General features: G+C 39.0%; 1 protein-coding gene across 1 annotated transcript in view; it reads right to left on the bottom strand.

Moving 5' to 3' along the window:
* Nucleotides 1–12167, bottom strand: part of LOC308390715 (protocadherin-15-like) — a 240722-nt gene that overhangs the window by 177161 nt on the left and 51394 nt on the right. Inside the window, exons 3-4 of the mRNA XM_080872975.1 lie at nucleotides 9996–10010; nucleotides 9451–9516 (exon numbers count right to left, since the gene is read on the bottom strand). Coding sequence (XP_080729101.1) covers nucleotides 9451–9516; nucleotides 9996–10010 — 81 coding nt within the window. The remainder of the gene's footprint in view (nucleotides 1–9450; nucleotides 9517–9995; nucleotides 10011–12167) is intronic.

The following is a 12167-nucleotide window of genomic DNA, read 5'->3' as shown; positions in this document are numbered from 1 at the left end:
GCATAGTGGCAGTGCATTAATAGAATATTTTACAGGACATTAGCTTAACTGAATGTGGCTGCACTGCTAGTGTGTCATCCAGGTATGAACCATGGGCTGAAAAGTAATCATCACATCTACCTCCTTCTTGAGCGCTTAGTGGGTGGGAAGAGACTCAAGACAAATACTGTAGCACTGGATAGGAAGGACAAAAGAAGTAATGAGTGTTGGCTGGCCAAGGTAAATTCGCTTTATCTACCATTTAAGTTGAGATAGTTCGATGGCAGACACATAGAAAAGACATATTAGAGAACATTATAATTTCTAAAAGCATCAAAAGTTGTTTTGACTCTCTTACTGAGGTTTTATAGTAGTTTGACTTCCTATAATTTACAATGTTATCACCTGCAAAATAATGGTTTCTGCTATGTAGCGTTTAGTACTCGTGACATCTGTTTGACCGCTCTAATCTGTTTTGAAACAGGCTGAAGTGGTCCCTCCAAAGTGATAAAAGGAAGAAAAGTACAGAGGTGAGAGACACTTTTCACAGATGAATCTTCTTTGAAACAAAGCATTCTTTCAACATAGCAGCATTCTGAATTCTGTCCATTTTGTTTGGTGTGTGAGAAGGGAAGTTAAAACATTGCATTCACACAACAAGTCAAGGGCTTTTCACATCATCTGTGCCAAAAGTAAGAAAAATAAAATTCAATAAATAAATAATTAAAAAGGTAGTTTATCAGAAAAAGAGGTACAATGTGGGCCTTTGCTGGTATTTCCACACTGAATTACATCAAATGCAACAATGACAATTTTTTGAGTGATAACCTTAATCCAGGGTTGGGCTAAACCGAGTCCCAAGGGGGCCAGAAGCCAGTGTACTCAGTGGCGTGTCCAGCGGGGTGGCCTGGGGGGGCACAGGCCACCCCCCCAACCAGACTGGCCACCCCAGGTGCCACCCCAAAGGCAAAACAATAAAATTCAATCAAATATCAAATGTCCGATTATGTTTTCACGGTGAAGCTCAGATATCCGAGTGTAAGTGAATGCAGCATCGGCTTCTGCGCAATGTGCATCACGTTAGCAAAGGTAGGAGAGCCAAGCACGAAAGACAGCACTGCAGGAAACAATTTTTCGGTGAAAGAAAATGAGGACAGAATAAATGTCCCGGTAAGTAATATTAAGTTTGTTGAGTTTAGTAAACTTCGGTGAAATTAGAATCCCAAGGAAAAAATAACACGTAAAGAATTATTGCAGCCGTCGAATATTTCAGACAGTATGCTACTGAGGGCAGCTAACATAAGAGTTATGAGTTATAAGATATAATCTAAGTCGTAACATTGCTGTATGGAGCTGCAGATTTGGTTGCAGGTTAACATAGCTGGACTGGCCATCGGGCATACCGGCATATGCCCGGTGACTTATTTTTTATTTTTTTTGTAATGGCATGAACAATGAGAGGTGGTGGATTGGCCAGATGCAGGTCGATGTGTAGAAATAACTCCGTTGTTTGGTGGTGGCTATGGCGGAGCTTCCACAGAGGCCAGCAGGTGGATGAGGGAAGGGGAGGCAGGAGGAGAGCCCCGAGGCAGCCGCCAGTCCGAGTGTCAGGTGAATTGAACTTCAGGTAAGAAGTTATGACCTGCAGTCTATCTGGGTCAGATATAAACTAAGTTTAGGTGGAGTTTATTTTCGTTGTGCTGACTTTTTACCCTCAGTTGCAATAACTCGTACTGCGTTCTAGCCAGCTTGACGGAGTTTCTATACAGCTGGGTGGGTGCTATGATGTTACTGATAGTGAACTTTATTTTATTCATAAGGTTAGTAGAGTTGCCAACGGCTCCTTAAAAAAATGGAATGGTCCCTCATTCAGAGAAAATATTACGTGTTTCGTATTGAGCTGAGAAGAGACGCAGTTTGTCCCGAACTTTAGCTATAATGAAAAAAAGACACAAAGCTGGATTTATTCTGTCGTTATGCTGCACAGCTGCCTCTTCTTCTCTCATTCTCTCCCCTCCCTCTCCTGTTGCTGCTTCAATCATGAAACTGATCAATGATCAGCTGATCGGCTTTTCTCTCTTGTTTGTTTATCGCCCACTTTGCGCCAGAAAGAGGAAACCAGCGGATGTCGCGCTAAAAAACAGCAGCACGTTTAAGCTTGATCAGCTGTTGTTAGAATTTATTTAATATTAATTTCTAGTATCAGCTGATGTTTGCTGGAGCCACAGCTGTAAAGCTGCTGGTCATGATGTCGGTTTGGATATGTGGTGAGAGGGAAACATGAAGATGAAACCAGGAGATGTCCTTACTGAATCATCAGAGCTGTGATGGAGAAACAGGTTTACCTTTTAGGTGACAGGAATGAGTTGAAGGGAAGTTATGAACTGTTTCTGAGAGACAAATAACACCAGGATCCTTTTCTATGTAGCTGACAGCTGGTAACTGTGCAGGGGCGGGTCTAGCAAAGTTTTGACAGGGGGCAGGTAGGGCTTTAACAGGGAAAGGGGGCACAAAGAAATACTTTTCTGTCTTATTCTCATTTAAAATACCTAGCTTTTATTAAATAATTATCTAAATCGTACAACCAAAGTTTTTATCTGATGTAAAATGTATAGAAATCATACATATACCAACAAGACAGTGTACATCACTGTCACAACAGCATTTGTTTTCATTCAGTCTTTATGGCTTTAACACCTGGTGGGTCGGTCTGTAGTCAAAATGCCAGATTTTCTGTCCCAGTCCAGCCCTGCAGGTTATACTGGCAGTGTCACCATGCCAGCTGACTGTATTTCATCATCAGCCAGTGTTGTTCTTTATCAATATTACCAAAGTTTACCATAAGGCAGCATAGAAAGTATTTACTTGCTTTCAGGTTTTATTCAAATGTTAGTCTTTTCAGTTGTTTCCCCACTTTTTTCCTGTTTCACAATCAAACACCAGTTTGTGAGAAGATGATCTTCTTTTTTAACAGGCAGATAAAGTTTTACATTGGAACTGGCTAATTTGTCAATTGTTTGTTACAAATGTTCGTATTTTAATATTCAAAAATGTTTTTGCTCAAAACATATGTGCACTATATGTCAGTAAAAATACTATGCAAATATTCCTTGAATACTGAGTAAACATTGACAAAGCACTGATTGTATCTCTTGTACTTTATCAACACAGAATCTAAAAACTTTGCACCGTAGTGGTTAAAATCTCATTCTAATAAGAGTTAAAAGCGCATTCGGTTATTAGGTTTATAGGATTATTGAATTATGGTTAACGGTTGGTAGAATTTTTTTTAAACATTATCTGCCAATTACATCTGCCACCCTTCTCCAAATCTGTGCCCCTACCTGGCCCCCCCAACAAAAATTTTCTAGACACGCCACTGAGTGTACTCCTAGTGCTGGTCCCAAGTCTGGATAAATGGGAAGAATTGCATAAAGGTGAAGACAGAGGAAGAGGAGATTTGGAAGGAGTATTCAGAGGGTACGAGAAAGAATAAAAAGGTATAAATGTAGAGATGAGAGTATAGGGAATTTAAGTGTAGAGACTGTAACTAGTTAAGGGTTAGAGCTGGCTGATAGGAAAGAAACTAGATGTGCTGTGTGTGCAGGACACCAGGTGGAAGGGAGTCAAGGCTAGGAGCATGAAAGATGGATTCAAACTTTTCTACCGTAGGAAGGAAACGTAATGAAATGGAAGTAATCTTGAAGGAAGAGTGCGTTAGTCGTGTTGTGGAGGTGAACATATTGTAGGAAGTGGTTATGTTGAATGTGGTGATGTTGTATTGCCTCCAATGTGGATGTCAGAAGAGAAAGGAATTCTGGAGTAAGTTGGATGAAGGAACAGACTTGAGTGGACATGCATGTGAAGGGAACAGAGGTGACGAGGAGGTCTTGGGTAGGTTAAGGAGAGAAATGCAGAAAGGACAGATGGTGATGAGTTTTGCAAATATGGCTGTGGTTAATGTATACTTCAAAAAGAGGGAGGAACATAAGGTGACATAAGAGTGGGAGAAGCTGCACACAGGAGGACTATATCTTGTGGGAAGGAGAGATAGGAAACTGCAAAGTGGTGTCAGGGGAGAATCGAATGGTAGTTTGCAAATCAAGAAGAGGAACTGAGTGAAGGCAGAGGCAAGGATTAGATGGTGGAGGATAAGGTCGAAGAATGTTGCAGAGTTCAGGGAAGACTTAAGATGGGCTCTCGGTGGCACAGGGAAGAGTTACAATATGAATGGAAGTGTATAGCTGCAGTTGTGAGAAAAACTGCTAAGAGACTGTCTTCATATCCTCTGGACAGAGGAAAGAAGACGAGGAGATCTATGGTGGAATGGGGAAGTACTGGGAAGTTATTCAAAGGAAGCAGTTAATTTAAAAAAAGTGGGATAGTCAGGGAGATGAAGAGAGTAGAGAGGAGTATTGGGAGGCTAGCTATACTGCAAAGAGAGAGGTGGCAAAGGAAAAAGCTTGTAATGCGTGTTGTACATGAGGCTAGGCACTAAGGAAGGAGACAAGGATTTTCATCAGCTGACTAGAGCTTGAAATCAAAGCTACCAAGGATATGCAGAAAAGCATGCGAGGTTGGTGCAGGACATGAATGAAGTAGTAGGCACGACTTCTCAGAATGGGCTGACTGAGTGCAGCATGGTTAAGATCTTGGAGAAGCTTACGGCTGCTGTGAATACTCAGAATAAGACCTCTGAGCGTACATTGGATTACATCACGGAGAAGTTTCCCATTCTATGCAAGGCCACCTGGGTTGGCTGGAAGCAGGGCGAAGGACACATTTCACTGCAGGGCAACCTGCATGTGGCGAATAAAGCCTTGATTGATTGATTGAGATTGGGTTCAAGGTGGGGGGATTAAATCATTAATTGGTTCTGAGCCCCTTCATGTTTGCATTGTTGATGGACAAATTGACAGATGAGGTCAATTTGTCCGGGAGTCTCCGTGGGCTGTGATATTTGTAAATAATATTGTGATCTATAGTGAGAGTAGGGAGCAGGTGGAAGAGAGTCTGGAGAGGTGGAGGTATGCTCTGGAGAGAAGAGGAATGAAGGTCAGCAGAAGCAAGACAGAAGGCATGTGTGTGAATATGAGGAAAGCAGATGAAATGGTAAAGATGTAAGGTGGTAGGTGAAAGGTAGACAAGTTTAAACACCTGGGGCCAGCACAAGAAAGGTGACGAAAAGAGTGCGGGCAGGGTGTAGTGGGTGCAGACAAGTGTCAGGTGTCTGCAGCCAAGCTGGAGGTGACAGAGTTGAAGATGATAAGATTCGTGTTAGGAGTGACGAGAAGGGATTAGAGAAGGACAGCTCAGTTTGAGCAGTGTGGAGACAATGTAAGAGTGACAAGACTAATGTAGTTTAGACATGTCCAGAGGAAGGTTATAGCAGACATGTTGGACAGGATGTTAAAAAAATTTAAATCAGGGAAAGGGAAAACTTAAAGGGTGGCTAAAGTGGTCACAGGTGTTTGACGATGTGGCTGCCGACTGAAGTTGCAGGATGAATTCTGAAGTGTATAGGGCTGTACTCTGCTCACACTCAGCCACTTCCATTTGATTTTCAATGATAATGACCCAAAGCACATATAAAAGCAACATATAATTTTCTCCAGGCAAATGAATGGTATATTCTTCAATAACCAAGTTGGTTACTGGAGTTCAACACAACTGTGCATTTTTGTGCATGTGCATGCTTTTTAGTTACTGAGGACAAAACTGAAGGCAGAGAGAACAGATGCACAAATGAGCAGCAACAACAGGGGGCTATAGTAAAGGCCTAGCAGAGTATCTCAAGGAAGTAAACACAGCATTTGGTGATGTCTTTGGGTTCAAGACTTCAGGCAGTCATTGACTGCAAAGGATTTTCATCAACTATTAAAAACAATCTTTTATTTAAAATGAAAATTGGAGACTGTTAAAACAGCGGTAACTACTAAACAGTTAATCCAATACTTTTGTCTGTACTTTAATCACATCCTGATGTGCCTCTTTCCAAAAACCTACAGGCATAACTATAATGTCTAGCAACTTTTTCTGAAAGTGCAGACTAATAACGGTTTTATTTAGCTTGCAGCTACGTTATTATCAGTGCAAGCTAGATTAACAAACCTCAGTATATTTACATTCATATTAGAAATAGCAGTAAGCAAAGCTGATTAGATACTATTAAATGCAAAAATTGAGCAAACATTTTCCAACTTGTTAGTCTCCCTCTCTTTTCTCTTGTCTTTCTTCGACTCTCTCCCGTTTGCTAACACCAACCCGAGATAATCACCCTAAAGCAACAACCTCTATTAAATCTGTAACACTATTTCACAGTTGTAGAGCAATACAAGCCACAATGCATACAAACCATTCCAAGGCTAAATTATTCTTCACCAGCCCCGTTAGGAAGATTACGGCTTAAACAGGCACACACTTGGATATTCAATATGTACACAATTACTGCACCGACAAATGAATCACACAATGTTAAACAATGTGGCCAAGCTATTACCTATGATATATTTAATTCAAACAAACTATTTAGTAGTTAAGAGACATTGTGTGAAATCTTAAAAAAAAATTAAAGGGTAGTAATTTGTTTGGTAATTGGTTACTGTCCCTAACAATCCTTTCCCCCAACTATCAACACTAAATCTGTTAAGGGTGATTGTATCTAATGTTTAGACATTTCATTTTTTAGTAAATGTTCAGAAGTGTTCAGACCCAAAAGTAAAATGTGAGGGATTTAAGTGAATTTTACATGATAGAAATACTGAAACTGAGAAAAGCAACATGATATGTGAAATCTCAACACATATCATGTTGTGTTATCTTTTCTGTCAGAAAACAAACCTCATAAGAACCGAGAACATTACTCACACGATGCTACTGTATAGTACAGTAAAACCACACTACTTTATTAGGCAACTGCTCCTTAATGCAAATATCTAATCAGCCAATCACATGGTAGCAACTCAACACATTTAGGAATGAAGACATGGTAAAGATGACCTGCTGAGGTTCAAACTGAGCATCAGAATAGGGAATAAAGGTTTTTAAGTTACTTTACATGCGGCACGGTTGCTGGTGATATACGTGCTGGTTTGAGTATTTCGGACACTGTTGGGATTTTCTCACAGAACCACCTCAAAGCTTTACAAACTATTGTCCAAAAAAGACAAAGAAATCACATTCAAATATAAAAAACCCCTCATGTGTGTCTATTTATTTCAACTCTTCTTACAATGTGTTGTTTATATTTGCTTTTGGAAGGACAGCTTCAGTGCTGCTACTGACAGTGTGTGACTTATCAGGCTCTTTCATACATATCTGAAAAAAGGTCTGAAGTGATTTGATTGAAAACACTAATGCAGTGAAGCTGATAAATCTGTAGTTCTGACTGACAAAAGTACAAACTGTCTCTGATGAGTTCTGAGATTTAAACAGGGACAGCAGAGCAATCGAGAAAAGCTGCAACAAGGTTGCGAGGCGCCGCACAGAAAAAGAAATACAGATGTCAACATCTGGATTCCACCAGCTGCTTGAATGAAACCAGAATGAAAATGTGTAAATAAAACTGAAAACTAATTATACACAATAATAATGCTCAATATTGTGCTTTTAACTTCTGATGTGATGAATTTCAATGTCGAGTTATCTACTTATCTTTTCATTTCATCAACCAGTCTCTTTTTCTCAGACCAAAGACCAACACCCTGGAGTCCCCTATTCTCTGTTGACACTGAGCCCGGTGTTTTGTGCATTTAATGAAGTTGGCAGCAGAGGACCAGTGAGGCGTATTTTTCACAAACTAAAGGCTCTGTACTCGTCTTCTTGCTCTTGCGTGTGGTCTCCCACTTTATCTTTTTCTTTGTCTGATTAGTAATATTCACTGTTTTTGGACTCACAAGTTTTTCAATTTTCTCTAGCCTAATTTATTTGCTTCTTTAATCAGCAGAGCAGCCTTCACTTATGCTAATATAATTGGAAAAACTGTTTTTCCTGTGGTCAATCAACCTTTCAACATAACGAACATGTATTAGGTAACAATTTTCACGAAAGTGATTTTTGCTGAAAATGGATCTCTTTAGTACTTTGTAGATGTCCCACTAAAATCTTTTTTTTTAAATAACAGCACGCTTGTTTGATTGGTGATTTATAGCATTTATGATTTTATGATTAAATGTTTTCTCAGATTAAAACAAATTTTTATCTTTAAACAACAACAAAAATAAAAAGAACATTAGCGACGTTTCACTCGTAAAAGATATAAGTGTTAATTGGAAGCCCTACATGAAATTAACACTTCCAGGCTGATTACCAAAAGCACCAGGAAAATAAAAGGTAGGTAGCTTTGTGTGATGCATTAAGCCATTAACAGCTAGCGATGCCAGCTGGGTTTATGGAAAACATTGCTCTCCTCTGTGTTTGGTTCTGCTATGCTAATCTCTGTTCACGTCAGTTAGGATTACTATAATCAGGTCTCACACTTTAAAACTTTGTGAAAAACCAGACATAGCAAATATCCTCCCCCAAGCAGTAATCTAAAGGCTGGAGATACGAGAGCAATTTAACAATACAGATCAACTTGTCTATCCATAATTTACCTTTATTTGCAAATGCATTTGCTTTGATCTACTTCACTTAAGCAGGGAATAAATTAATCCATTGAAATGTGTGGTCCCTCAACACATAATCTGCTCTGTACTACACAAAAATTCATGATGCTAGATATACCAACCGAAGCAGACTCTAGGAATGTGTGTTTGTTTACATCCCTTTGGTCTAAATGGCACAGATGTTGAACCAGGGTCCACTAATGAGCCATAAAGCCCTTAAATAATTTGAGCTGGAGACAAAAACACAGAGAAGAGAAGAGAAGAGATATCCACATAACCGGAAACACAATTAGTTATAAACTCTAAAAATACTGACGAAGTCATCATAATACAGCCTGTAAACACAAGATTTTCCTAAACCTTAATATAGCTTGAATCAAGTGAAACGCACCTCTTCCTTAGCTGTTGGTTTAATGTGAAGCTTTGTCTGGAGACAGTCAAACAAAGGTAATGAAATCGACCAGCAAGGAACTTCAAACCTTAATAATTAACACATTTCACCTCAAAACCAAGATCTTGTTATCACTTCCAAGTTGCCAGGCAACTAGTAAAAATGCCAAGAAGTTACTGTGACCAGATCGAAACAGCACATATAGAAAAACACAATAGCAGTTAGAACCTTTCATTAGTTCAAATAAGATGAGGCTTCAACTATGACCCAGTTGGCACAGAATATTTTAATGAGGGCACACCACATGCTATTCCAATCAGCGTCTTTTAAAGGTCAAGATTTTCAAACAGTGTTTGTCTAACATACGCTAAAAGGTAGTAATCATACTGAAGTGGTCGCCCATCACATCTTGAGTTTAGACCATTTTTAAAATCTCCTATGAAGCATTAAGCAAGAAAGAAAATAATACTTTACCGTTGGGGCTTTCTTCATCGATGGCAACTATGGTAGCAGGAGGACCCGAGCGGGAAAGTTTGCATTCTGGATAGAAAAACAGAGAAAAAAGAAACATGAAAAGGTACCATTAATACATTACTGAATATTGAGTTTCATTATTCAATTTCATTTTAAATGGTCCTCTAAGCACTATGTAGTACTTAGAGGACAGATCTTTTTTCTTTTCTTTTTACAGGGTTGCAGTACCATGTGTAAGAAAAGGTCTAAGGGCAACTCCACAGAGATTGAAAAGGAAAGCTTGGCAGACATAAACTGTTGCTTATGACCTCATTTTTCTTTTTACAGAGAGAGGAAATGATTCTGTAGCCCAGCCGAATTATATCGCGGGAATGAAAGGTGTATAAATAAGGTGAGGTGGAGTAAGAAAGGCAAGAACTGACAGTACAGAGACTGACAGACGTAGCCCACTATAACCATCTCTGTAAGGTTGGCAGGGGTTAATAAACTAGCACAGTGACTGAACACACAGTTAACAGAGAAAGAAAAAGGAGGAATGTTCTCACCCTCATATTGCCAGTCTGCATCAAGAGCCAGCCCCACCGCACCAGGAAGGAGAGAGAGGGGAAAAGAAAGGTAGCAGTGAACAGAGGAGAAGAAGAAAGAGAAATTAGGAGAAAATTTTCACTTAAGATCAGAATTAACTATCAGAACAAAGACAAAAGGTAAAGACAAGGGCGTCAAACATGAAATGCAGTAAGCAGGTTCAAAGATTTGAAGATGATAGCCAATTTCTGCCAATCTTTCTGAGCTTTTCCAACATCTCTCAGAGCCATCACCCACAATTTACTGTATTACTACGAGAAGAAATTATTTCAAAACTGGCCAGAAGCTAAAAACTGTCTCATTCAGAGGGAAAAGAGCACCGACATTCAAACATTCTCTTTCATCTATTTCCCTGTTCTTGTGAGATACAGTGAAAAAAAAAAAGAACACCCACATTCACCTGACAAGCCGATATTACTGTACAGCTCTCGAGGATGGTTGGGAAAGTCCCAGAGGAAGGGTGGAAGATGGATATCTGCTCACCTAGAAAATAGACTTCATGGAACAATGATCACACTTTCTCTCTCTCGTACCCTCTTGCTCTACCTCTCCAGGATAAAGCATTACAACTGTGTGACATCAGCGATTATATCAGAAGTCGGTGATGTGGTGTGTTGTATTTTCATGTAGAATGAAGCTCCCAAATGGGAACTATTTGCCTGTTAACACAAATAGTTCATATTAGCGCATCTTTCTGCTAAAAATATCAGATTTCCAGTTTGTCATGAACGTTTTCTTTGTCCATACTGTAAAAATCCAACCACATCACTCACTCAAGAAAAAATCTATTCAAGACCTACTTAATAGATTGAGGCCTACTCAAACTGTCTTACTCTATAGTTCCTCAAAAACGGAATCTGGTCATGGTACAGGTGATAATCTCAAAGTCTTAATAGCTTTAGGAAACAGAAACATATTAAACCTTAATAAATGAATGCAAAAACACAACAACACAGATGCTCTCAGACAGCCACACTGCATGGCACAATTAAGCAATTAATAATCAATCATGTTCCGTGTCGGCAGACTACCTACAGCAGGATATTAAGGTAAACTAAAAATTGAAATGCTGAAATTAAATAAATTTAGCATGGTAAACCTAATATTCTAACTTTATTTCCTTTCTAAAGTAACTGAAACTGAATACATTGGATTAACTTGTACTATTATATTGGAGCAGCACTAACACATAGCGCACACATGTGCCGCCACTTACGTTTTAATTAAAAAAGTATGTAGCAAATGTTCAGTTTAGATGATGTTACAATAATGTGTTTAACTAATTTTTATATTAAGCTGACTAAATCCTGTGGAAGAGGTGAAGGAAAAACGTTGCAAACTGAGATGACTTTGAAATGAAAAGATGAACATAAAATGAAAGAATATTTAAAGATCGAAATACTCAATCACTTTTCTTTCTCAATCTCTTTCATGTGTGCTTTAAATAAGTTGGCATAGTAAATAACTGCTGCTCTTCTTTTTTTTTTGCTTTGCTAATGGCAGATTAAAGACAAAGGTGAAATGTTAGCATCACCAGCTATCTCTGGTATTTCCACAGAGCCCCAGAACAAAACCAGTAAATAATTATGCACGACCTCACAAACATTCAGAAAAAGAAAGAGAACATGCTAGCTGAAACAGAGCAGAAACACAAGTTTCAGTATTCACAATTACATTTATTACCATTTGCGGTTACAGTAAAATGATTGCTAATCCCTAGCATTGGAATGCTAATATCAAGTTAGCCTAGCTAGTTTAGTACTAGTAGATGGTTACTGTTGTTGTGGTACTGACTCCCAAGCTGTCTCATCCAACTACCACTACCATCTATGTGTTCTTCAATATAGAAAGCAGTACACCCTACGCAGACTGGTAGGTTGAGCAAATGGCTCATATTTTATGGTGTGTGGCTAACTCAACATAAATTTACACAATTTTTTGAGTCTGCTAATGGTCTTCATATGTACTGTTGCCGCATTCCATTTGTCTCAGGAGGAGGATGTCGGTGCTGGAAGTGACATCACTCTAGAGTTTAGTATATTGAAATAGTAAAGTTTCAAAAAAAGCTTTATTTATTCATTTTTACTCCTTAGGAAGGTAAAGCCATTTATACATCACTAGCAATACAGCAC

The sequence above is a fragment of the Rhamphochromis sp. 'chilingali' genome (genome assembly GCF_963969265.1).
Source record: "Rhamphochromis sp. 'chilingali' genome assembly, chromosome: 22".
Taxonomy (NCBI): domain Eukaryota; kingdom Metazoa; phylum Chordata; class Actinopteri; order Cichliformes; family Cichlidae; genus Rhamphochromis; species Rhamphochromis sp. 'chilingali'.
Note: the sequence above shows the minus strand (reverse complement) of the source record. Positions and strands in the feature narration are given on the sequence as shown.